The sequence below is a fragment of the Dysidea avara genome, chromosome 6 (genome assembly GCF_963678975.1).
Source record: "Dysidea avara chromosome 6, odDysAvar1.4, whole genome shotgun sequence".
Classification (NCBI taxonomy): domain Eukaryota; kingdom Metazoa; phylum Porifera; class Demospongiae; order Dictyoceratida; family Dysideidae; genus Dysidea; species Dysidea avara.
In genome coordinates, this window is record NC_089277.1 from 4,532,547 (window position 1) to 4,560,382 (window position 27,836).

At 39.0% G+C, this 27,836-nt stretch overlaps 3 protein-coding genes and 1 long non-coding RNA gene across 5 annotated transcripts; 1 reads left to right on the forward strand and 3 right to left on the reverse strand.

Moving 5' to 3' along the window:
* Nucleotides 1-5,683: 5,683 nt before the first annotated feature.
* Nucleotides 5,684-7,780, reverse strand: LOC136258057 (uncharacterized). 2 transcript variants are annotated; one of them, XM_066051364.1, is made up of 6 exons: nt 7,398-7,780; nt 7,108-7,308; nt 6,829-7,053; nt 6,536-6,764; nt 6,438-6,479; nt 5,684-6,030 (listed from the first exon to the last, which is right to left on the reverse strand). In XM_066051364.1, the coding sequence occupies exons 1-6, from the start codon at nt 7,746-7,748 to the stop codon at nt 5,846-5,848; spliced, it is 1,233 nt and encodes a 410-aa protein (XP_065907436.1). In that variant the 5' UTR covers nt 7,749-7,780; the 3' UTR covers nt 5,684-5,845. The 2 variants fall into 2 exon arrangements, with proteins under 2 accessions (XP_065907436.1, XP_065907435.1); XM_066051363.1 differs by having other exon boundaries at nt 6,829-7,059.
* Nucleotides 7,781-10,690: 2,910 nt separating this feature from the next.
* LOC136258302 (uncharacterized) lies at nt 10,691-12,152 on the reverse strand. Its single transcript, XM_066051629.1, has 5 exons — nt 12,110-12,152; nt 11,939-12,061; nt 11,754-11,882; nt 10,815-11,705; nt 10,691-10,752 (listed from the first exon to the last, which is right to left on the reverse strand). Exons 1-5 carry the CDS (start codon nt 12,150-12,152, stop codon nt 10,691-10,693), a joined length of 1,248 nt encoding a protein of 415 aa, XP_065907701.1.
* Nucleotides 12,125-13,338, reverse strand: LOC136258308 (uncharacterized). Its single transcript, XM_066051632.1, has 7 exons — nt 13,086-13,338; nt 12,973-13,026; nt 12,790-12,924; nt 12,679-12,732; nt 12,505-12,630; nt 12,395-12,448; nt 12,125-12,346 (listed from the first exon to the last, which is right to left on the reverse strand). Exons 1-7 carry the CDS (start codon nt 13,336-13,338, stop codon nt 12,201-12,203), a joined length of 822 nt encoding a protein of 273 aa, XP_065907704.1. The 3' UTR covers nt 12,125-12,200.
* Nucleotides 13,339-25,208: 11,870 nt separating this feature from the next.
* Nucleotides 25,209-27,822, forward strand: LOC136258206 (uncharacterized). Its single transcript, XR_010702617.1, has 2 exons — nt 25,209-25,746; nt 25,808-27,822. It is a non-coding gene; the product is annotated as an uncharacterized lncRNA (long non-coding RNA).
* The last annotated feature ends 14 nt before the right edge of the window (nt 27,823-27,836 follow it).

Genomic DNA, 27,836 nt, shown 5'->3' on the forward strand with positions numbered 1-27,836 from the left:
CCAAACTGTGAACTGTTATGAAGTAAATTTGAAGCTGGTTTTAGGGAGCAAAAAAGCCTAAAACTGCATGATCCTTAATATAGTACTATTGTACTGTATGTTGTGAATAATGTGAAATAAAATAAAACCTGTAATGAATTATTATATGTAAGGCTATATAAGAGTTCAGTAAACCTTCAGTAACTAGTGTATTATAATGTTGAAAGTCATTTTCTACATATTGACAAGTAAAGGAAAACTTCTATAACAAGAGGGCATTTAAGTCTGACAGCAAAACAGTGTGATTCTACATTCCAAGGAAACCAGATATCAGTGATCTGATGGAAAGTGTTACCCTCGGACCTCAGTGGTAGCTACTATGGCAACAAAGATGCTTGGAACAGATATGTTCCTTGGTCAGTATTGCTTACAAACTCAGGCTGTGCTTCAAATCATTATCTATACAAATGTTTGATTATTTGGTTGTATGAAAAGCTTTCAAGCTGCTACATGTACAGACTGATATATTGTTGAGTAGCCACTATTTACAATCAGTCCTATCACCTGGACAGCATGCTTGACATTATATTAGCTAAACGTTTGCTGCTGCCAGGTAGCTAGCTAAGGGCATTAGCTAGCAAGATTACCAAGATAATTGTCATCTCTGATATGAATGACCAAGCTTCGCCCGTGAACAGTTGCTATCAAGGTTGCTATTTACTGTAAGCTACAGTTATTGTAGTTAAAATGGCTTTTGCAGGGCTATAGATACGTACGCCCAGCACGAGAGTGACCAGACCGGCAATGCAAAGCTACAATCATCCAGGCATGACAGAGCTGGAAAAATGCTTGTGGGCTGGCACACAGACTATTTCTAGTCTGGTCCATAAAATAAACTTGAACGTATTAAACACTTGGCTTGCTAAACTGGAACTTCCAGTCCGACAGTCTGGTCCAGTCTGTAAAATAGACACTCCCCTATAATACTATTACAATAAGTGCAATCAGGGACTAAACCATCAACAAACAGTTGGGTGATACAGACATTTTATTACTCCTTACAAAAATAAAAAGTGAATCTGTGATATTCAAATTAGCTACGCGTGAATTTTAAGTTTAGCACGTCTTATTGTAGCTATATATACGTACAGGGTAGATCGTTGTCTTTATTATTATTATTATTTCATGAATTTCACAGTAAATGACGTACAGTGTACACAAATACTGGTAATAAAAACCTGGCTCTAACCAAGAGCGTAGGTACAAAGAGAAACAAAAAGCTAGCTACATTACAATAATAATTATTAAACAAGTACAACAAAAAGTCAAATACTCATAAATCGCCTGATTATTGAGGTGGTGCTATACAAAACTGTCTTTCGAAATGTTTGTATTAGATGAGATGGTTAATCAAGTTTCTGTAAACTGGCTGACAAGCCAGTGGGAATAGATCCCAATGCCCCAACAATTATAGGAATGGTTGATACTTGCTTAGCCTTCCAAACTCGTGTAACTTCAACTTTCAAGTCAATATAATAATTATTTAGAATATTTTTCAGCAAACTTGTGTGATAGACGTGAGTAACCAGGGATAGCGATGTCGATTAAAAATACTTCATTATTGTTATTATTATTATTACAGGACCGCGTCACATACAACCAAGTACAAACACCAACGTTGCAACCTACCCATTGGGCAAGTATAAACAGTGCCATAGGCAGCACTCAGAGCAGTGTGCGTGTACTGGTGGAAATGATACATATGCATACATACATAGGCAAGGGAGTTTAACTGGTATCAGAAAACCACAATACTATAACACAACCTACACAAAAACCAAGCTATATCGAAAGTCAGTAGCTATATATTGTAGGTGTGACGTGTCTCTCAAGATGACTCAGCAGTGAAGTGAGGCTATGCAGAACAAGGGACATGGTGAAGGCACAATTAACAATTGATCCCAATCAAGCCAATATGGCACAACAGACTCTGTTGTAACTAGAGGCCACAGGTGATGTGCTAGTATATCAGCAGTGTGGCATTGGCAGTGATCATGGTCTATAATATTATGCATACAGCCGTGCACAACATACAGGAGATAGTTACACATTGTTGTATATGTAGCATTGTATCGGCTTCTTGTTTAGCTATTATACAGACTCACAGTAGAGTAGTAGATAAGTCCAGTGGAAAATAATTCCAGCTGCTAGCAAGCCAGATGAAAGATAAAGATGTATAATACAACTACCACCAGTACAAGTATTACATTACTCATTACCTTGTTGTTCCAGCTGGTTGTTTATGAGCGCATCAGCTGGTATCCCAACTGGTCATCAGCTGGTTGTTCACTGCATGACGCCTGGAATGCATATCCTGCACACAAAATACACATTTAAACATACTTGTAATGTTGTTGTTTACCAGTAAGGTGGCCTCTGGCCTCTCCGCGGACATTTACTAATCTTCTCCTTCGAGCAATCTGTAATTAAACAAAGGTGTGGTGCCAGGCGTTATATAGAATTACACGTACGGTAAAGTCATCAGCACGAACAGGCGTACTTATTATACGGTTGTGCCTTCATTCACAGGCGAATCTATCCGCGCTTAGTTCATGTATCTAGGCCTCGTAGTTTTCTCAAACATTATTTATTTATTTAATTATTTATTTATTTATTTATTCATTCATTATTAATGATGTAATTTTAACCGCATTTCATATTATTCTTAGTACTTGGTTGTATAATTATTACTAGGACTGCGTCACTTACAACCAAGTACATATACCAACGTGACAGCCTCCCTGTGAGGTTATTAGGTGGTGAAGGCACGATCCCCAAATCAACTCAATATGTCACAGTAGTGACAGATACAACACAATAGTGGCATCGTAACTAAAGGCCACCAGTAGCTAAGTGCCAGTACATCATTGTTGTGGTAATGGCACAGTGATGTGTACACAGTATATGTAATTATGTATACAAAACCTACAGGAGAGAACTACAGTATGCATTATTGCAGTATTGTATGCAGCAATACATTATAGGCAACATCAACAGATAAAAATTATTAGCCAATATACAGTAAAGTATCAACATCAACTAGAGCTAAATAAGGTTCATCAGTGGTGTAGCAATGGCACAATGATGGGTGACACACTATAATTATGCATACACAACTTGCAGGAGATAGCTACACAATACTGTAGGAGTATGCAAGCCAGATGAACCAGATAAAGGAAGGCAGCCAAGCCAGCCAGAACCTAGTAGCTAAGCCAGGTGAAGGCAAAAAAGATTGAGCATGTATTGAATTGCCTGACACAAACACAAAGGAAGTTCGTCATGTCAGCTGCACAAGACAAGATTGTTTACTTGTATCAAGAGTACATAATATATATATTTAGGGAGAGTGTTCAACGCTGTATTGCCCCTTCAAAACGCACTGCGTAAAAATCTTATGCAATAGCCATCACCACCAAAAGGTGCTAATTTACATAAGGTTTCCTTCAGCCGATATAAGCGCACAACATGTTCATAAAAACGCTTATTGTACGCATAGAATGCGCGTTATGCAGACACGATTTATTTTCCAGTGCGTGTAAAGATGTGGCGGACGATGGAAGATGCTGCCATATTATCTGCTATCTTCAATGAAGAAGACGAAGAGCTTAATAGTGACGAAGCAAACGATTTTCATGAACCAGACTCTCTCACGAAAGGTAGAAGAGCAAAGAGTGCTACTTGTAAGAAGCTTGACCTTTCGAAGAATACTACGGCTGGTGAAGATTTCGAACGCGGCAGTGATGGTAATCCAGAGCCTATGCCAGAGCCAACCGGTACAAAACCTGTTAAAGCAAAGCGGGCCATTTCTAGTAATATAGCAAAGCAAGCTACAAAAGACCCAGTGAGCGACCCAGTGCACATGGATGAGGGAAGCGATGACGATGTCGCTCAAAATGTGGAACGAAGCAATTCACGTGGGAGAAGAAAGCGGGCTGTTTCTCGCCAGAAATCGCAATCTACGAACACTACAGATTGTCCAGCTGGTGGAGAAAGCAGCAATGATGTTCCACCAGAACCAGCCGGCAGAGCGAAACGTGGGAGAAAAAAAGGATCGGTCCAACCTCGCAAGAAGGTAAAATCGTCCACTAGCACTGATGCTGGAGCTGACAATGAAGGAAGAAGTAATGCTGCTTCTTCATGATCAAAGGCCAGAGGTGGAAAAACCAAAAAAACCGTGACACAGGATGGTGAAGAGAGTGGAGACGACTGTCAGGACAGTTCTTCCCTAACTTGCGGAAAAGCCAAGAAATCAGTGTCTCGTAAGATGTTAGGAAAGACTGAGAAACACCGAATCATGCAGCACGTAGGAAGTTTGAATCCAATGGGAGTTGCAGTAATGGCAATAGCTGTAGTGGTTCGTTCTTTGCCTGACTGTGAAGCTCACTTGAAAGAAGTTTGTTCCAACATAGTACCATCTTCAACTGCTTTCTATGTTAAGCATTTACAGGAAATGTACCAAACATTTTACAATGAGTGCTCAACGATAAAAGATAGATATTTACACTTTCAACTGAAGTGGCATAACCATTGTGGTCTTTTCCTCCTCAATTGCAACCAGGAGCTGACTACCATGGGATTACACCCTTCAGATCCTTTGGCTGAAAAGGTTGTGGCAGTGCGGGCACAGTGGAGCAGAATTTGTGCTGAGAATTCAATTTCACTGAAGGAAAAGAAAAAATTTGTGATGCTATATTCATCTGCTGTCTTCAACCATCTCTTACGGCAGTGTCACAGAGTTTTGCAGAAAGAACAGGAAACAGCAGAAATTTCTGAAGATGGAAAGGACACCTATTTACGTTTTGGAGGGGCTGCTCTGGCAACCATGCTACACTTGCGTTATGACAAGATGAGAGCTGATAATTTAGAAGATCAAAAGAGAAGACAGATTTCAGAAGAAATGACAATTCTGCAACGAATCAATTCATATACTAAAGAACATATTCCTGACTACCTGAAGTATAGGGACAATGGACATATGTACTTCCCTTGTCCTGAGATGCTGCCATTCCTAACAGCTGTCGATTTAACCACCCGAGAAAATGTAAACGAATCTGGTTTTAAAGAACATGGATCTGAGCTTTTGCACATTGTCACTACTTCTCTTCAAGAAGCAAACCACATCAAATCTCTCTTTGTGGAGCTTCTTTTAGCCAAGGTACCTGAATTTGACGATTTGAGTCAAGTCTCCATCCAGAGCGTGTACTGTGAATTTGTACGCAAGTTGAGCAACACTAGAATTAATGAGTTTATCGATTCTTTCAAGCAAACAACTGCTGCTTCCAAAGGGATGGCAACATTAGCAGGGCAGAACCTAAGGGATAGCGTATTGAGTCACCACATAAATCTCAAGACTCACATGAAACAATAAACTATATTTGTAAGAGTTTGCTAAAATGTATGTGAGGTGTGTAATAACAATCAATGTTTTTAAGATCTTGTGACTAAGGATTCAGTGCATGCCGGTATGTTACACAGTGTAACCTGTTTTAATGGCCACTTCTTTTAAATACCTCAAATTTCATGACTCGAAAATTTATGAACTGATTCACCTGTCTAGCATCCACCTGTTCACTGAGGCCAAGAGATTTTGTTGCAAAGGTGACTGGCTTAGATAGGTTCAACTGTAAATGTTTACCATGATTATTTTGGAAAATTTAATGTAGGATAATCAACAGCAATAAAATTATTTACTTTTTTTGTTATATTGTTTCTTTTCCAGAGTGCATTCACTTAGTTGAAGGGTGGCATCTTGGTACCCTACTGAGCTATGGTGGGCGGTCACACAGTGTTTAATCAAGTGGGCAGCTCAAGTATTGGCATAGTTGGTAGCACTCAGCTTACCACCAGCGGTGTGTTTGAATTGACTAAAAAGTGTTTCCACTGCACTGCCCGAGAGTCTCACTGGACTGATAAAGTGGTCTGGGTATTTTTCAAGAAAATTAGCTGCAAAGCTCTTGAATCCATATACGCAAACACGTAGGAGGTCCCATGCTACAAAAAAACACAAAAAAAAACACAATGTAATATGATATGATGTATGCATCACCCAAACAGATATACATGCCCATGTATAGTGGAATCGCTCTTGAAGGATCCTTAGTCCATTGAGCATTCAACCCCTCTATATAAAGCACAGCTTTTGAGTTCCCAATAGACTGCTGATAATACAGTTCAGTTTTTTGTAGAAAGCTTTCTTATATTTTCTTATTAAGCCTTAAAATCAAATAACCATATGGTAACAGTGAATTCTCATCTAAGTTTGTTGACCTTAAGGGGTGCATTATATAGAGGTTACACTGTACCTCAACATACCAACACTTAACAATACAAGTCACACTTCATACATGTAACACCACACAGTATTCTACAACAAATACATTATTTAAAAGCTTACGTACTTTGCCAGCTCAGAAACCTAGGATCTTGTAACTTCATTGGTCCTATGAAATACAAATACCATCAGCAGGTAATTCATAAAATCTCTCTATTATTTTACCCTTTGTAGACAGATTCTTGTGCCAAGTGGTGAAATAGGAGTAACCATCTTCAATGGATTTTAGCACTGGAGACTGCAAACTGACTATCTTCTTGTGGCTCAAATATCCATTCTCAAAGAGCTTGTTGCAAGCCTCAAGATACTTCAGACACAGTTCAACACTGACTGAATCAGATGGGGCTGGGTCTTGCTTGCAGTACTTGTATAGTTCTGAAAGAACTAGCTCTTGCTGCAAGCAAATAAATCCTTGATTTACTAACAGTGTAGCACAAATAAACAAATTTTACTCTAACCTGCATTATCTTTGCAGGCAACACATTCAATTTTGTCCAGGAGTCACGAAGGACAAAAGCCTCTCGCAACTTAGGAACCAGCCTTGCTTCTCCACTTTCCCTCCTTTGGCATTCCCTCGCATACAAATCAGTAATAGCCTTCCAGCCGAACTGTTCACCATCAATAGTATACCGAAAGCCTTTAGTGCCACCACTTTGAGACGAGAATAAGGCATTAATCATGTTCTTCAACTACATTACAAAAAACATTACATTGATTAACTTTGTGAACATGTGTACCTGGTGGCTAGGGCATATCAGCCAATGAATTTTGTTGGGTGGATCATATTGATTGATAAAGTATGGTTTAATCACAAAAGGATCCAATCCAGAATGGTCGTTATTGCATGCCCCAGTAAAGTGGCCATGAGATGCCTTAAGAGCTGCCAAATTTGCAAAAGATCCGTCGCAAATTAATAAGCTAGTTCTCAGATCATATACCTGCAGTACACGAGTAAATATTCTTGAAACAAAAAACAGTGACAAAAAATTGTCATACTATACTGCTAGATTAATAACAAAATACAAACCTGAAACAGTTGAATTGTCTCTAAAATGCAGGCTAAAACAAACTTCGATGACATGCTTTCAGAACAACTGTAGTAAGGCCCCACTATGTCAAAACCAGAGGTCAAATCCCTCCACAAGAACTGAAGCATGTGGGTAGTTTGCTGGACATGTTGATCTGGAGAAAGGGATTGAAACACGTCTTGTAAGCTAGCTTGGTCCCGTTCAGTCATTGCTAGTCCAATTATTCGTTGACTTCGGGAGTTCCAAATTAAGCCACTAATTACCTTGACCTCATCAAATATAAGTGTGCCATCTGACTGTGGGGTTAGTTTTCCTTCTTTCTTACACTTTGCCACCAATGTCGCATACATTTCAACTTGCTTTGCAATGCTTTCTGCAGCAGCACCAGCCTCATGTAAGAAAGCACCAGTATAGGCTTGAAGAGTTGATCATGATGGCAATTGTAAGATATTGAAACTCTTCAATGCCTAGTAAGCAGCTGGGCTTTTGACAAACACAGCAAGCGCTGCACAAATGAAAAAAAGAAATTAAGCTAGTAACTAATTATTTTGCATATATGTAATACATATGGATAATTAGAACTGTAAATAATAGATATGAACAATTAGAATTGTTATGAGAACTCTTAATTTGTTGTTGTTACGTGTAACCTTGACCTTAGAGATTGGATAAAAAGGCTGGAGCTGGTCACCAGCTCTCTCTTCTTCAGTTGATTGTAAGCTGTTATATTGTTGAAGCTGAATGATATCTATTACATTTGGGGGCTTGTCCGAATGTGAGGAAGAAGAGCAGAAGAAGAAGAGCAACCATAATGACAACCACTGAGGCTTTGAGGTTACAGTTGGATATTCTACAGAGGGAGAAACAAGAACTAGAGGTTAGGAACTTGAAACTAACTGATAATCCTAGTAGAGAAAGTTTGAAGGAAGTAGAGAAGGAAAGAGACCACTGGAAAGATGAGTGTGAGAGACAGATAGTAGAGAATGAACAGCTTAAAACTCTTTATGAAGAGTTACTCCAACAGTTGCCAGAAGGTCAGACTAACCCTGCTAATTCCAGCACAGGTCACCAAGCCACTGCTGAACTACAGGAGTTGATAAAGAGACAAAACAATGACCTGGAGCAATGGAAGTACAAATGTCAAGAGATGGAAAAACAACTGAGTAGTGTGAGTCATTGGAAGACCAGGAGTGAGCTACTTGAGAAAGAACTGAATAAATTATAGAAACTTAATGGTGAGCTAGAAAGGAAAGTTCTTCTAGCAGAAGATAAATTGGAATTAGAGTGTTTGGCCTTACAAGAGGTAGATTTGATTATTCATTATCGTTCGGGTAAAAGTAATACTAGTGCTGATAGTTTGTCAAGATTCCCAGTGCATCAGTCATCATTGCCTGATGAGTGTACAGAGGAGTTACTGGCGGCTGCTGCAGTAGTTCAGGGTGATATCGATGTTGACAAGAAGGAGGAGAGTAAAGTGACTGCTGTGGTGGTGGAAGAGGTAGAAGAGAACAGCTGTTTAGATAAAAACTCTGAATTGTCTATCACTGCTGCAGTACAACCAGTATCGCATGACAGTGGCAAACAAAGTATAGGAAGCAGGCAGAGAGAAGATCCAGAATTAAGGATAATCATTGAATATCAAGAAGGGGGAATGTTACCTGATGATGATAAGAAGGCAAGGGAAATTTTATTGAGTAGGTATCAATATCTCATGATGGAAGATGTCCTGTATTATATTGAGACAGATAAAACTTTGCACCTTATCCCTCCAGATTGTGACCGTATTAAATTGTTTGAAGAGGCTCATAGTGGAACATTCGGTGCTCATTTGAGAGATGCGAAGGTACATGGAGAATTGTCAAAGCACTACTGGTGGCCTAAAATGAGGAGTGACATTTCCAAATGGTGTCAGAGTTGTTTGGTCTGTGCTACACGTTACCCTGGTAGGGCTGTCCACCCTCCATTGACGCCGATACCTGTAGAGGGGCCATTTCATAGAGTGGGAGTTGATGTGATCCAGTTCACTACTTCACATGTTGGAAATCGTTATGCTGTTGTGTTTACTGACTATCTTACAAAATGGCCAGAGGTATTTGCAACCAAGGATCAAACAGCACTCACTATTACAAAGCTGTTTGTACAGGAGATAATTTGCCGTCATGGTGTTCCATGCCAGTTGTTGTCAGATAGGGGCCCTGCATTCCTGTCATATCTGATGACAGAAATTTGCAAGTTACTAGGTGTAAGTAAATTAAACACAACAGCGTATCATCCACAGACTAATGGATTGACAGAACGATTCAACAGAACATTAACCAGTATGTTGGCTAAGAAGGTGGAGCAGAGTGGAAAAGATTGGGATAGTCACCTTCCATTTGTTCTGTTTGCCTATAGGGCAAGTGTCCAGGAGTCAGTGAGAGAGTCTCCATTTTACTTGCTCTATGGGCGGGATCCCAGATTGCCAACAGTATTGGATATGGACGGTGGCTCTAAGCAGGAAGTGGATGTGGACACTTACAAGGGAGAAATAACAATTAAGATGGGTGAAGCATGGGAATTGGCGAGAAGCAATATTAAGAAAGCCCAGAAAAATCAGAAATTATATCATGATCAGCGATCTAAGCCACCTAATTTTAAAGTTGGTGATAGAGTGATGGTGTACATGCCGGCTGCAAAAGCATGTAAGTCTTACAAGTTCGCTAGGCCATTTCATGGGCCCTATCGAATAATAGCACAGGATGAAACTGGAGTGGTTGTTCGTCCGGTGGATAGGCCACAAGCAAAATCATTTAGAGTAGCTTATGGCAGGGTGAGATATTGCTCTGAATTATTACCTGATAAGTTTTGGCCAACAAGAACTACTGGCAGTGGGAATAAAGGTGATAAGAGGCCGATTTCACGAAATATTGAAGGTGTTACTAACCTGGCTGAGGGAATCCAAGGCTCAACCCCTGACAGCTCAATTGATGATGATGTTGAAGACCAACAACAGGAGGGAGCATCACCAACTGTGCTACCACATGAGGAAACCAACTCCTGGAAAAGTCGCCTAAGACCAAGACAGAAAGATGGGGACATCTGATCTAAGAGCGGGGAGATGTAATACATATGGATAATTAGAACTGTAAATAATAGATATGAACAATTAGAATTGTTATGAGAACTCTTAATTTGTTGTTGTTATGTGTAACCTTGACCTTAGAGATTGGATAAAAAGGCTGGAGCTGGTCACCAGCTCTCTCTTCTTCAGTTGATTGTAAACTGTTATATTGTTGAAGCTGAATGATATCTATTACATATATTTACCTATCCTGATGGTGATAGTACTCCACTGATTTTGCTTTTTCCCATTGCCTAAAAATACACAAAAGGTAAATGACTTATAATTATTGCAGTGGTAAATTTCAGCTACTTACGATTCAGCCTTTGATCTTTAAAGAATTCTGCTTTTGGATTTCTTTTATCGTCATTCCAAATACTGCGACCAGTTGGCATCTCTTTCAGTACTTCATCGAGCTCAGTAGCAGCTTCACTCTCTATGGTCTGCATGATTTGATTGACTTCATCACTCTGGTCATCTTCAAGTACAACTTCATTGTTAGCTTCTGCAATTGCCACTTTATCTCGTGAGCGTTCTCGCTGTGTGGCTTGCTTTCGTTTAGCCACACTCTTTGGGGATAAGTACTTGAGTTTAAAGCTGGATGATGGCAGCAGTCGCTTAGCACGTTTAGCTGGACTGACATCAGATCTCTTCTGTTGGTGTTCTAGGTCAGTATTGAGTCTCTTGCATCCTCGGCACAACACTGCACTTTTGCTACGATCTTTCAACGGGGCTTGCACTGGAAGTTTATGCCACAACGAACAGTTTTTGGAGTCGACACGTTTAAAAGGGTGTTCCCACAAACGACAACTTTCCAGATGGTATCTGATAACAGCAAAGAAATATTCATGGTAATGCTGCACATTGAGCCCTGGACAAAACTTGTATCCATTCTTCTCCGATATCACCCCGCAAGCATCTAAGAATTCCTTAGCAGTAGAAATAGTGCCATTGTTAATAGTGGTAAACAAAACTTGTGTTTCGTATTTGTAGGATGCTTCCATTCGATACAAAAGGACCCTAGCAACTGAAATGTGCCCAGCTGGTGGTACATCAAATGCAGTTTTCTGAATTACTTCCAGGATAGGCCTACTCGAGGCACTATCCGAGCACTTTCTGGGTATGAAACACAAATCCTCATAGTGTGATTCACCCTGGGATATGTAACTTGTAAGGCTACTAGATGACTGGGTAGCTGTAATTCGTTCTAAATTGTTGCAACATCAGCAAAAGACAAGGTTGGCTTGTGGCATACCTGGCTCAATTACATCATCTCTGGATATCTCACTGTGACCTTCCATCACCTTCAAAGGCAAATCTCCAGCAACACTCACTATACTGCAGCTTGTAGGACTACATGATGACTGCACAGTTGCTCCACTCCCTTATGGGGAAAGATACAAAAATTTCAAGTTAACAGTAGGCTACATAAGTACGCACCTAGAACTGTTTGGCCTTCTCTGAGGGCAGTGCGCACTAAAAAGGGATTGAAGGAGGGGAAACTTGCTGCATTACAGCTTGTGTGACTGCCAGGCAGCTGTATACAAGCAGCTCCACTCCCTTCTAAATGATGTTTATAGTTATTAAGTCTCAAACCAGCCTGATGCATACCTGGCGATGCTCCACTATGTCTTAACACACCACCTGGTTGCATCACCACTCCTCCTTCAGAGTAAACAAACGTGACATTGATTCAATCACTTCAAGTAGACTTTGACATACCTGGCAGTGTTGCAGCATCCATTTGGCCTTCTCTGTGCACTGCAACGGAATTGAAGAAGGGGAAACTTGCTGCATTACAGTTCGTGTGACTGCCAGGCAGCTGTATACAAGCAGCTCCACTTCCTTCTGAAAGATGTTTGTAGTTATTAAGTCTCAAACCAGTCTGCTGAATACCTGGCAATGCTCCACTCTGTCTTATCACACCACCTGGTTGCATCACCACTCCTCCTTCAGAGTAACAAACGTGAAATTGATTCAATCACTTCAAGTAGACTTCGACATACCTGGCAGTGTTGCAGCATCCATTTGGCCTTCTCTGTGCACTGCAAAGGGATTGAAGGAGGGGAAACTTGCTGCATTACAGCTCATGTGACTGCCAGGCAGCTGTACACAGGCAGCTCCACTTCCTTCTGAATAATGTTTGTAGTTATTAAGTCTCAAACCAGCCTGCTGCATACCTGGCAATGCTCCACTCTGTCTTATCACACCACCTGGTTGCATCACCACTCCTCCTTCAGAGAAAACAAATGTGAAATTGATTCAATCACTTCAAGTAGACTACGACATACCTGGTAGTGTTGCAGCATTCATTTGGTCTTCTCTGAGGAGAGTGTGCACTGCAAACGGATTGAAGGCGGGGAAACATGCTGCATTACAGCTTGTGTGACTGCCAGGCAGCTGTATACAAGCAGCTCCACTTCCTTCTGAATGATGTTAGTAGTTATTAAGTCTCAAACCAGCCTGCTGCATACCTGGCAATACTCCACTCTGTCTTAACACACCACCTGGTTGCATCACCACTCCTCCTTCAGAGTAAAACAAACGTGAAATTGATTCATTTGCTGCAGGTAGACTTATATAATACCTGACTGTGTTGCAGTAATCGTTACAGCATCCTTGACATTATCATTCCGTTGAACCACCTCTTCCTCTCCAGTGGTAGCGATGGATCGAATGGCAGGAAGATTCCGAGGCGCTACAACGCGACTCGAGATCACTATTCCGTCTTGCAGGCGATCTGTATCACAAATGTGTGCTGAAACAAAGCGATAGTTGCCAGTGTTAAGTGTTTGTCCGTTTAAATCACGATTGCACTCACCTCCACTGGAAGCTGCCATTTTGTCACTAGTCGCAAAGCGCCTGTGACTTATAATAGGAACCATAACCAAGCGCAGTGACTAATACCAAGCACTCTAAGAGGTTGCAGGTCTTCGCTTTCACTGCCTTTGATATATAAACGCCTATCAACGCCTATCAACGAGTCTTTCACGGCGAAGCCTTGTACTGGAGTTTACTGACGTTATACTGAGATATGTGGGAGATGATGTAACACTTTTACGCAGTGCGTTTTGATGGAGCAATGCAGCATTGGACACTCTCCCTTAATATATATATTATGTACTCTTGCTTGTATTTTATATGTAACTGTATTGTAAAGAGTGTGGCATGTGTTTTAATGTTTTTTTGTATTGTTAATTAATTAAATATTTTATGTGACTGGCAGCTGGCATGGAGACTTGAGAAGTTACAAACATAAAAACTTACTTGTAATCTTTTTTTGTAAAGTGGCCTCTTGCTCTCCTGAGGTGACTTCACGGACATTCGCTAATCCTCTCCTTCGCGCAATCTGTAATTATTAAGCAAGGGTGTGGCACTGGGCGTTATATAGAATTACATGTATGGTCAGGTAATCAGTATGAACGGGCGCAATGATTATACGTTTGTGCCTTCGTTCACAGGCGAATCGATCCCCGATTAGTTTATGTCTCTAGGCCTCGTAGTTTTCTCAAACATTAATTATTATTTATTTATGATGTAATTTTAACCGCGTTTCGTATTATTCTTAGTACTTGGTTGTATAATTAGTATTGTTATTAGTGCTTTACAGTGACCAGCACTGAAGGTCTGTTGGGACTATAGAGTAGCCCTCGAAGATGTCTAGTTCGAGGACGAATATGAACCAAACAGGACTAGTGCATATTCTAATGACCTAAGGTGGCAGATGGTTTACCAGCGTTTAGGGTTGGATTTAACATTTAAAACCATTGTTAACAACCTTGGTGATGATATCTCTACCATTCATAGAACTGCTGAGCTGTTTTTAAGAAGTGGTGATGTGTCAAAGAAAACATATGAAGGAAATACTATGGAAGAAGGTGACTGGGGAATTGAAGTATTTCCTGATTCACATTGTGCTAAACAACCCTGGCATCATGCTTTGTGAGATACAAAAGGAAATTTTAACCACCTATAATACAGAAATTAGCAGAGTCCACAATCTGTCAGACTTTACACCAATTAAATTTCTCTCAAAAGAAAATGCATATTAAGATGATTTACTGAGGAGATGTTATGCAAGTGAGATTGCATTCTATTATGTCAATATGTTTGTGTTTCTAGATGAAACCAGCACAGATCGAAGAGATGCTATACGTAAGTATGGATATGGCTGGTGAGGAAGGCCTGTAGTGTATCAGAAGTTGTTAATGAGAGGCCAACATCTTTCCACCATGGCTTTTATGAGCACTGCTGGCTTACTAGATTGTACCACTGTGACTGGTGGAGTAAATGGTGACATTGAGTCTTTTATGAGCTTGTTCACAGCAAGCTGCTGTATCATTTAAATCCATTTGATGGATACAACTCACAATCTATAGTAATCATGGATAATGTCTCAATTCATTCAGTTGAAGGGATTGTATCCAGCAAGTTGGAGCAATAGTAATTTTTCTCCCACCATACTCACCAGATTTTAATCCTATATTGAAGACTTCTGGTGAAAAAGACCATTAAATGGTATGAGAGTACGTAACCTGCAAAACAAAGAGATGGGGTTAGAAACGATTGTACAAATTGCTTTTTTTCAAGTGACTCCAGAGGATTGCTGAGGGTGGATTGCTAGCAGTGGTATCTACCAAATTAACTAAACTCTAATAACTTTTGATGATATATTTTGTGTGTAGACTGATCACAAAAAGTGTGACTATAGTTTAATCACATAGATTAGATGACAAAGCAATGTATCTTCTTAATACTGTGAGTTAATGGGTTAACTTTCGTAACGGATCCAAAACTAGCCTCTTTTGCTCCACAAATTCTTCTGTTAGAATATTTTGCTCTAACAATGACTGTAACTCGCATAGCTCTTGTATTTTCTTCATCCTTAGTTCAGTGATTTTGGTTGGTGATATACCAACACAATTTGGCAGGCTAACTGGCACATTGGTGCGACACACATTGGAATTTCCATTACTACTGACGCACTAGTTGAAGGTAACTTAATGGCTTCTGCATAATATATATCCTATGCCAAAAACAGCCCAGCTGTAAAAAAGGCGAGGCCAAGAATGCACAAGTACATGTTTATGGAGTAACCAAAAGACATGATATCAAAATCTGGCCAAGAACGCATTTACAGTATAGGCACTTTTGTGCATTCATTTTCTATATGCTTCACATTATCACATCCGACTAGTTGTACATGTGTGCTTGCAATATAAACAATACTACTGAGACGATAAAAGATATTACACTGCATTGTTACCAAAATTAATTTAACTAAAAATTTACAATTGGATTCTACGTACTTGGTCATCTTTTTGTTTTAATATACAGTGCAAATAGATGGCCAAGTAGAAACCAATTGTAAATTTTTAGTTAAATTAATTTTGGTAACAATGCAGTGTAATATCTTTTATCGTCTCAGTAGTATTGTTTATATTGCAAGCACACATGTACAACTAGCTGGATGTGATAATGTGAAGCATATAGAAAATGAATGCACAAAAGTGCCTATACTGTAAATGCTTTCTTGGCCAGAGTTTGATATCATGTCTTTTGGTTGTAGTTATTCCATGAACATGTACTTGTGCATTCTTGGCCTCGCCGTTTTTTACAGCTAGGCTGTTTTTGGCACAGGATATCACTACTTTCTGTTGAATAGAGAACATACAGTTAGATATATTACATAGGAGACACTGCATGCATGCATGCATAATAACAGCTTCAGCAACAGATTAGCTAGCTAAATTAGTAGTAAAAGCTTCCAAGTTCAGTGTTTAGAAGCACTACTAAGAGTGACTTGCTAAGAGAAAATTCATTCAAACAGTAAAAATAATGTTCAAATTCCTGCAAGGACTCACGTGACATCTCGTGTGATGTTTCACGTAAATAAGAACAAGGTTACAGTCTTAACCATTCTTTCCCATGCTGAAGCAGTGGGTTGGTGATATAACTAGTCTAGTCAAAATCTGTGCGTGACAGGTGGAGCCGAATCAGCTGCTGAATGTATGCCTCGGAATGGACATGAAGCCTGATGGCACTGAATGCATCACACTATTCTCCCAGCGAATTGCCGGGTAAGTTCGTGTATAGCTAAGTCATTGTAAACGGCTATATAACTACCATCATAATTTTAGACAGGAATCTCCCATGCCATAGTAGCTTCCTGGGATTATATACTATGCTTGTGTGGCCAGAGCCTCATAGCTGGCTTGTTCTAGCTGTGTGGGTCAGACCGCGAACAAGTGGAGCTAAACCCTGAGAAAACAGCTAAAAATGAAAGAGGATTTTTTCTCAACATTCAACCAACCAAGATGGTTGGTGATGACAACAAAGATGTCAAGAGCAGACAAGTGCTTCCACCAACAGTTCAGGAAAGGTTAATACATTATATACTTTTATGGCTTCCTATAATGTATGGTGAAAACTTTGGCTATAAATAATGCGTCAGGCATTTGAATGATTAGCGGGTAAGTCAATACTACAAATGAGTTGATATTTTTGAGGGCTCAGCTCAATGCATACATACAGTATACCGTAATTACTATGCATCAATTGGTTTATGTGATAATAATATGAGCAGATCTGAGACAACCATGGACCCTACTATATAGTAACTGGGCAGATATATAAGAGTTATGTATACTCTGATATAATTGTTGAGTGTTGTAGTTTGCCAATGGTCAAAGCTAAATTAACCATTTTAGATAGCTTTTTGTGATGTTGAAGGTGTCAGGCAAACTCCAGTTAGGGGCAGGCAATAAAAGATTATTTTTCAAAACAGGAGAGTAACATGCTTAGGCCCGCAAGATACGGGCTTAATCTACTTACCTCTGTAGATGCACCATATTATATATAATGCACGTATCAATGTATTGCCCTACTACCCCCCCCCCCATCTTTGGGCATATATGGGGCTATAGTGGGCACAACCGAATGTTAAATGCCCCATGGTAGGGCAAACCTATTGTGTCAAATCCCCACCATTGGCTCCAGTTGCAACGTGGGGGATTTGACATAGCGTAGAAAAATACTTGGCTGCTTAATGAATGATTGTCAAATGCCCCATAGTGAAGCAGCAGTTTCATGTCAATTCCCCTTGTAAAGCCCCACTTACATCCAAGGGGGGTGGTGGGGTAACACATTGGTATAGGTGCATAATGAGTTTGCATCATAAACCTAGTGTTAAAATTTAGTTTGTCTTGCTTTTTTCATGCTTATAGCAGCTAATGCGCTTATTCTCAAACAATCAGGACTGAAAAAACTACAAATTGTCTTCTACTTATATCTATAAACTATCCAATCACTGCTGGTTTATTAAAATTTCCTTTGCTGTTGTAACTTGTTTACCATTATGCTATAACCATTAGTCCCTCCTAGTTTATATGTCTCCTAGCAACAAAAATTGTTATGTCAACAATGTAGGTGAGAACCACAAAACAAGTCAAGTAATATATTCCAAAATTGGTCATCAACTGCTGCAGTATGCTGAATACATCTTGGGAATGGCTATGTGGGATGCTCACTTTAATAATGATCATAATAGTGGAAGTAAGTGTTTGTTGACATGTTAGTCTGACTATATGATTACATGTTTTTAGTTAGCTGTGCCTTACCATACTGTATCCCTTTCTGTATATGCAGGGTGGATTCTGATGTTGTGACTGTTGGCGATGAATTTATGGTCAATGGACAAATCACGCAAATGGTGAAGAAAAATTAATACGTGGTACCAAGACCCCACTACTGTATTATGAACTCTTGGTGGTACTTCATAGCCAAACACTAGTGTATCTGGCTTCTTGTGCTATTGTTAGGCATTCCAGCCCGATTTTTAAATTTTGGAAAAATGGGCTTTTTATATGCTCAATAGATAAGAGTATTGATTGCCGATCTCAGAAATATATAGTTTGTTGGGTTGGAATTAGCTACTTTGGCATGCACAGTGCTTAAAAACTGAAAAAGGGTACATTTTTTCTCTGGGGCTCCCCATACATTTTAAAAGGAAAAATGGCACAATTGAATCAGGAAGCCACCTAGCAATCTGGACTATCTTGAAACTGCAGTTGCTTCTAGCTGCAAGTTTGTACATGTAATGAGAGTAACTTCAGGTCTTATCGGATCTCAGCAATCTTTGTATGCTTTGTGGTGAGCAAATATGTTTCACCTACTGTACACTTCTCTATACAATGGTGTATACCCATAGGCAAGTGGCTTTCTCAAGTAAGTAAAAACATCAGAATTAACAACTTATAAAGGTAAACAACTGAAGTGGAGGTACCACAATGATGCAACAATACCTAAGGTGGAGTTGTGGTTTCAATTATGGCACTGTTATGCTGACTTTGAAGTGGTTTAAACTTTTGAGCTGATGACACAGCCATTAGAAAATTGCTCTGGAGCTGAAAATCACTAACTTGAGCGAAGTAACTACGCACTTTAAAATAAAAACCAATGACTACCTTCCACCCAACAGTACGTTTTTTTTTAAGTTTTAAAGTATTCTACATACATTACAATGCTTGAAAAGATTACAAAACAACACAAAACTTACTTATATGTAACGCGCATGATGATAAAACTAAGATTTTCATGATGATCAACGTGCGGACAAACCCCACAGTGATTTTCATCCTCATTGGAGCTCGGACGACGGAGCATCCCAAGTTAATCACTGAGTTGTTATTTTGTGCCAGGGTTCTATCGGGAAATATACGGAGAATTTTTTTTATTAAAAAATCTCGGATACTGGAATGCCTACTATTGTAGTCATTTTTTAAAAATTATTTTACGGGATCTGTCATGCTACAACCAGTCCCCCCAAAATCGGTCCCCCCAGACCAGTTGCAGCAACCATACTTGGTCCCTCCGGACTACTTGCAGCACTGCAACTTGTCCCCCCCGGACAACTTACACCGCCACAGTTGGTCCCCCTCTGCCATAAGTGGTCCCCCACTGGCTTTATCATAGACTCGATCATAGATCTTTGAGAAGGCATAAGGCTAGGCACAAAGTGCCCCACTGTGCCAAACTATAGTTTCCCGTTCCACTGTGGCCTTCGAGGTGGCCTTATAATTACTAGTATGCGTACGTGTTATACATGCAAGATCGAGATACTCTAATAGAGCAGTCAGCCAATACTTTAATAGAACAGTCACCTAGCATCTACAGTTACATTGGTACATTTAGCCTGCTAAGGATATCTTGCAAATAAAATGCATGCGATCTTGTGTATGCCATTCTTTAGGTCTATAATAATAATAATAATAATAATCTACTGGCATGATTGTCACTCTATACAACTCTTGATCAATGTATAGTCCACATAAAAAGCAGTGTGATCTAAACCATTCAAGATATTTTGTCCCACAAAATGCTTTAGCTTCTGGGGGGCACAGATCCCTACTCCATATACTGGTGCACCCCTTTGATAACCCCTGGATCAGCTGCTGTAAACATTTGGGGTAAAAACACTATAGCTAACTACGTAGCACATACAGTGGAACCTCTCTTAACAAACTCCCCGAATTAAGGACACAATAGAAAAAAACCTCCATAATAAGGACAAAAATTTTGGTCCCAACCAGCCTGGTCAATACATTTTTACCTCTGAAAAAAGGAAAACCTCTATATTACAGCAAAAAGTGGCCAAAAATTCTGGATCCCACAATGTCCATATTAGAAAGGTTCCACTGTACAATTAAACAGCTTAATTCCGACAAGATAAATTACATATAAATGACATAATAACAAAACTTTAGCTGATACTATTATTAGTAGCTAACTATTAGTGTTCACAGTATTGAAGTTGACTGGCACAACCCACTGGCAGAGCAAGAGGCTACTGGAGGTTTATCGGCTGTGATGCCTGAGCATATAATGTACCTACATCCATGCATGCATTGCAGCTACACTGCTATCAATGATGATGAAAAATATAATAGCTTAATACACATCATGTAAACGCAATTTCTTGGAAAGGTAATCTTATGTCATTGTCATGAAGCATGATTAAATTAGGAGCCGGATTTTCATACAAGTACAGTAACACGTTCACTGATCTCATGCACAACACTATACAGTCCACGATGAGCTGATATTGTAGTCATTAAGTCACCAGGAAGGTCAGTGCCATCTGAATCAATGTAGCAGTTGTAAACTGGAACTGCAATTTCACCATCTATAATTAAAGTATTTGAGCTCTTTACAGCTATTGACCATGCTGCATAGTCAAGGAGTATAATGCACAAGAAGAGAATGTCATAATATCAAGCAATAGAGATACCAGATATCATTTTCAAGGATAATTGTTTGTAATGATCATACTGTGATCATTAACTAACTTACTCACACTTAATTAATAATAGTATTTTATGTTGCATGTATACTCTTTTAGAGTCCTGCAACTTTGAGTGGCCAGTACAATCTTCATGATGAATTGTATGTCAGTGCTATTGTGAAGTGTTGTTGTGAACATGGTGAAATCTTTCCTATATAGCCATGTGACACCCATGACCCTGCGTAAAATGGTGAAATATACAGTAATTTAAATAGCTACATGCATGGACATCAAGTGGAGCTTTCAGATTTGGCAATTATTTAACTTGGTTGGTAATCATCCTACAGTAACACTGGCCAACAGTGAGGGTGGTCTGTTCACAACACTGATGCTTTCACACATTTATGGGTAAAACAGTGGATATTATAGAGAACCCACTAAATACAAATTTTGCCAATGCTGGTATGAATCTCAACTACATGCAGCATTCAAGAAATGGACAGTGTGAAAGTACTAGCACTGACCCATTATCACAATAGCTTGAAATAAAAATAAAATAAAATTCCAATTCCACCTTTTGTCCCAAAAATTTCTTGTACAACTCATTCAGCTTGTCTTATCAGTCACCTCTACTGACTCCACACACACATGCACACAAATCTGTTGACAACTGCTAAGTAACATTGCTGTGTATGCAGTATCTGCCGTAATTGTACCTGATTTTCTGCATAAGTAAGTCTTAAAATGTTAATCCTTGCTGGGTGTCATGCTCTAAGTGCAAAGCACATCAAGTTAAATTAAAATGAATAACAGATTCGGTTATTCTCTGCTAGGCTTGAGTTAATTATGCTTTGGAAATAACCTATTATACTTTTGAGCAGTGCTAAAAAATACAGCTCAAAATTTAAACATTGGTTTTGAACATTGAGAGGTGGTCAAGTTTGAACAGCCTGCACATTGATTTTTGAAACTGGTAAAAATGCTGCAGTGTTTAACCAAGTAAACAGATATAAGATATGGCCGGTATAGAACAATACAACCATTGTGTGCGGTGATTCAATTAAATTGTTATGTGTCACACTTTACTTTTCTAACTTATTGGCTTGTAAGAACCACTTAAGGTCACTATACTGCATTAGGGAGAATTTAAAGTTTACACACTAAGATTAGAATAGCTATAGCCTGCATGCCTGTATATACCATTTTCGACGAAACTGACATTTTAGTGCATTTTCAAAAATTTATTGTCTATAGCTATTGAAGCTGCGTATGAGGCGTGAAATATGCGGCTAGTAGTTCCTGATCATTGTCCAAGCCTATATATCCAAGTGAATTAATGGTTTTCACCATTGGTAGAACAGCTGTCTAACCCATACTCCATACAGCCTAAATCAGAGTATAGAGATTAACTCATGTTTTATTATAGAAGTGACAAAACTATAACCAACTGCTCTGTTGGTGTGTCATGGCCTCTGGTAAGTGAAGATGGTAAATTGAGCATTATACAAGTTACACCAAAGTGATGGAGGTTCCCAGAAGCTTTATTTGTAGCCTCTTCCGGAGATGCATCTTAAAGTGTTATCCTGTCACATACTGCTGGCAACTGTATGTGGATGACTACGTGACACTAAGCCTATTACTAACATCACATCCAAAGCTCTATCAGTCAAAGCATTCCTACAGAGAAATCTTAAGTCCTGCCCAGCACAAATTAAATTGAAATGTTATAATGCCATGATAAGACCAATCTTAGAATATGCCAATCCTGTCTGGTCCCCTCACATCAGAAGAGATATTGATAAGCTTGAAAGAGTACAGAGGCAATCTGCCAGATTATTATGGCTGACTTATCACGTTTCAGCAGTGTATCCAACATGCTCATTGACCTTAACATTCCCAGTTTAGAACACTGTAGACAAGTATCCAGTATCACCCTCCTCTACAAAATTGTTCATAATCTCATTGATATATCTCCTGTTGATTTAATCCCTGTCACTTCCAACACAAGAGGACATGACCAAAGATTTCATCACATCTATGCAAGGACCAATCAGTTCAGTAATTCATTCTTCCCTAGATCAATAAGACTGTGGAATTCACTCCCACCTGACCTAATCCAACAACAATCATTACAAATTTTTAAGTACCAACTGGAATTATTATTACTTTCCCCTACCAATCAGTAATCCCATAATCAACCACATTGTAACATGTTTCATATGTGCGTTAATCCTCAAACTGAGGCTGCACATTTCTTGGAAAATAAAAAATAAAGCCATGTCATATAGTGGTGACTGTTCCATTAAAGTATTTGAATGACTGCTCCATTAATAGAGTATGTTTTGTTAGTATTTTTGAAAGGTAGGGTCGAAAGGGACACTGGTGCTCACAACGCGTACACGAATTAAAAACCGCGTGCAAATGCAAAACAATACAATGTTTAGAATTATATGTTTAAGCATTACTCGAATTTCGCTTCCAGGACTCGCATTTCGTGGAGGGCAGTGCGTTTTGATCAAGGCGTTGAGCTAGTACTGACTGGGAAGCTGATAGTGGAGATTTCATTGGGGGGACCAGCTGCAGTAGGGCGGACCATCTGCAGCAACATTACATGGTCCGGCCGGACTACTTTAGGCACGGTAGTTGGTCCGGCCGGACCACTTGAGGCGGGGGACCATCTGCAGCGTGACAGATCATCATAATGTAAATGTTTACTATTACAGTATATTCATTCTGTCATTAAGGAGTTTCTATAATTGTGGGTGGTTGCATGAGGGTCTACGAAGTAAGGTTACAAATGTATCTACTGACCTAGAACTAGTGAACGAGGAGAAGGACCTTGGAGTGTGGTGCACAAGTGATCTCAAGCCATCTCTACACTGCCAAAAAGCTGCAGTCAAGGCTACACAGGTTCTTGGGCTTATTAGGCGATCTTTTAGAATTGACTCTACTGATATGTTTATATTTCTGTATAAGATGTATGTTCAACCGCATTTGGAATATTGTGTGCAATCTTGGAGTCCGTACTTGGCCAGAGACATCGACACCCTTGAAAAGGTTCAGAGACGTGCAACTAAACACCTTCGCGGATTAGCCCACTTGACTTATGAAAGCCGTCTTGAAATTCTGGATCTCTATTCTCTGTATTGCAGACGTCAAAGGGGTGATATGATTGAAACATATAAGATACTTAAACGACATTATGACTTGGACCCATCTACATTTTTTACTTTAAATACTGCTACCACCAGGGGCCACTCTCTTAAGCTTTTTAAAGAAAGATCAAGATTACTTGTTAGGCAGAACTTTTTTACAAATAGAATAGTCAATCTATGGAACTCCTTACCTGACTTTATCATTTCAGCACCAACAGTTGCAACCTTCAAGCTGCGCTTGGATAATTTTTGTAAGCAATCTAGATATGGACACCTTCAAAGGCCTGCGGCCTAGCCTGGCAAGTTAGCTTGCCTTGGCATCTACAAGCCCATTAAATAATAATAATAATAAGGCTGAAACGAATAGTATGAATATTCGTTATTCGTTCGTTAAGAAATATTCTTATTCGTTAAGAAATATTCGTTATTCGTTAAATATTCATTAATCCGGCGGATAATGTACACATTTAACCTTGAAAACATCTTGACAACTGAAAACGGTCATTTTAAAATATAATTTTTCATCTTAAGGTTACGGGATACTGTAAACCCCACATGTAGCTACACTATCGATCATTTTTCATGATTAGGGGTTTGATTTTTCTTAATGCATTGTTATCAAATATTTATGCATTCTTAACTTCTCATAAATCGACATGGAATTCATCAAATGTTGTTATGGAAACATGAGTTGTCCCCATGCCAAACAGTGAAAACTGTGAACCAAAAATCAGACCAATGAAGAACCATGAGAACTTACGAACAATTCTAAAGTTTGAAGAACATCACTTGTGAGGGACTGACAAGAGGATTTGTGAATAATGTGTATAGTTGCTGAAATATGACTACACTATGGCCTAAAGCAAGACACTAGTCACAAAATTAATTTTTAAATTGATATCACAAGCACTAGAAACATTATTTCTAACAAATGGCTCCGTCAGGACCTAGACAAGAAGCCAGACTAGTAGTCTGTTTATACAAAATGTTAACAACTAGTTTGACAGTCCTGATTTTTGGTTCAGGAAAATATCGCCATTAGTCAGCAAAACTACGCATGCGCTTACAGGTGCGCCAGTTGCTAAGTGTGTTGTATCTATGTTATCTTGTACTGTTACGTGTGTTTTCTTGTACCTTGTAACTGTCCAGTCAGCACGCTATTATTCTCCCAACAATTTAAGCCTGTTACCAGCTGATACAAAACACAACAACACCAAGCCCGCCTTAATTATGTAATAAAAGTTTTGTTTGACAGTCGCTCACTATCCCGTAAGGTCTTGCAGAAATTTACTTAAAACGCAAAAATTACCATACCCTTTACGGGAAAATTTTAAGTAACCAGCGCCATCATACTTACGGAGTAACTTTAAGTTATGTGTTCCGTCTTCATTACGGGGTAACTTTAAGTAATCATCTCCGTCATCTTTACGGGAGAATTTTAAGTCATTTCGTCACGTGATCTTAGTTATCTGTAGTTGTGACGTGTCTGCCTCCCACTGTCACGCAATCCGTCCCATGAATTCACTACTACAGTACCGTATTTATTAGCTTATTACTGGGCTGCTCCAAATCAATTGTGGTACCATCGCGCACACCCTCTATGATCACTCGCTGCCTTAGCCAGTATCACGTGATTTTAGCACTTGATTTTGATCACGTGACTTTGACGGTTCAACCACATGGATTATGAAGTGTGCTGTATTGAGGCTGAAGATTTTCTATGCTATGACTGCAGTCCTGAAGGAAGGCCTCTTTGCAGCAGTTGCTCAGAATTATTACAACGTAACCCCAAAAGAACTGGACATTCACTGGTGAGTCTTATACCTCATGAATCTTCATACAAAATTAAATAATACTGTGTTGTGTGCATAGGTGCCTGTAGAAGAGAGTCCAAGCACCTGACTGCCCAGCACCAACACTTAGTTCTCAGAGCTCCCATCACAGTAATGATTCTTTGGATGGTGCCGAGGCCAGTAAAGTTTTAACTTTAGTTGAATCTTTTTCGCTTCTCTCCTTTTATCCGTATCAGAAGTCCATCATTGATGCTGTACTGGATATGAAGAACACAATCATTATCCAATCTACTGTAAATATGAAAAGTCTTTATATAGCAATATGTTAATCTGTGTCAACCTTAACCATAACTTTAGTATTGCCTGTTTAGCAAAATGATGACTTTCAATGTCCATACGAAGGTAATTTTTTCTAAGCTCAAGGCGAGCATGGGTTGAAGTGAATAACTGAGCAGACCCTAACCAAAATTTATACTAGTGTGTTTGATAATACTGAAGTCTGTTGATAAATATTAGTGGTAACATATGAAGAATTAAATAAATACATGTAGACTGGTTAAGTTGGCTGGAAGAATAGCCTCTATGCTTATTAATGCACTATCAACAGGGTCAGTAAAATATTTGCAAGTGTTAATATACCCTAGCAAAATATTGTAGGTATGTAGCAACTATGGGCAGCACTAGTTAGGTACCATAAATGATGGTGACTTAAATATTTTGGCGAATCAGCATGCAAAGCAGGAAATGTTTGGCAAACATACTGTATATGGCCAGTACTGAACAGTATAAAAATAACTAATAGGCAAATAAAGTTTGGCAAATTTCTGTCAAATTTGCTAAAGCCACGCTAAACTTTCATTGTTTATGGTAGTAACAAACCTAACAGTATCTTCAAAACAGCCAATAAATGTTTCGGATAGATTGATACAGAATTTTTAAAAACAGAATTTTTAAAAACAGAATTTTGGAATGACGGACTGCCTTCAGTCAGAACGGCTAAGGATACAAGCTCGCTGTTAGATGCTGATCGTTGCCTTTTGGCATACTGTAGTATATACAATGCACACACACATCATGCCATTCACATGCTTTCATTTGTCCTCCTTTTTGTCCAATTTCTTACAGTGCAAGGTGTTGATTCTGTAGCTCTGGCCACACAGTGGCATTTATGGTTTCCCAGTGAATTGTCCATTTCTCCATAATGACTGGATTGAATACAGAATGGCTTTTCTACTAAGTGTTGTTTAAATGCTGTGTAACGGGGACATAGCTATAATGATAATGATACGGCTAACAAACTTTTACAAATTAATAGGAGGGACACACATTCGGACAATAATGTCTGTGTTAGCTATGCCAAATGAGCTATGCACAGGATTACCAGCACACTGATTCTTATCTAAGCACACCATACAAGTACAAGAAATACGATTACATTTGTTTACTTATTTGCAACACAATTATCACTGTAATTAGAGTCTTGTATGTAACATGTGCTGATAAACAAGTTATTAAATTCTGTTATAACAAAAACAGGTAGAAAGAAAAATATTAATAAGCTTTGGATTCATGGAGAAAGGTCAGGAAACAAGGGAGATTGCCAGCACCTGTGGACCCCTACTGACTGTTCTGTGTGTGCAACATTACAATACTGTTAATATATATTAGTTAATGGCTTAATGATTAATGTCATATGCTATTGGTAGATCAGAGGATGCTAAAAAGAATCGATTACAAAGCAAAAGAAGCCAAGAGATACTGCAGCTATCTATGGTCCTCCAGACAAGCAGCAACACTTTTTGAATGATGAAGATGACTTAAAGCAGGCAAGAAAAAGAAGGATGCCAGTCCTAACAATAAACCCAAGATAGGAGGAAAAGTAAAGGCAAAATATGACTGAGAGTGGTTTACAGGAGAACTGGTTTCCTACAATAAAGACATTGATCAGTGGACAATTTACTTTAAAGATAATGATTATACCAATTATGTGATTTTTTCCTGACAGACGTTAAAATGGAATATGACAAGCTTTAAGCAGGAAATATTTATTATGTAATTGTGATATTGACATAAAATTACAATTTCATGCCTACATGTACTGAGACATA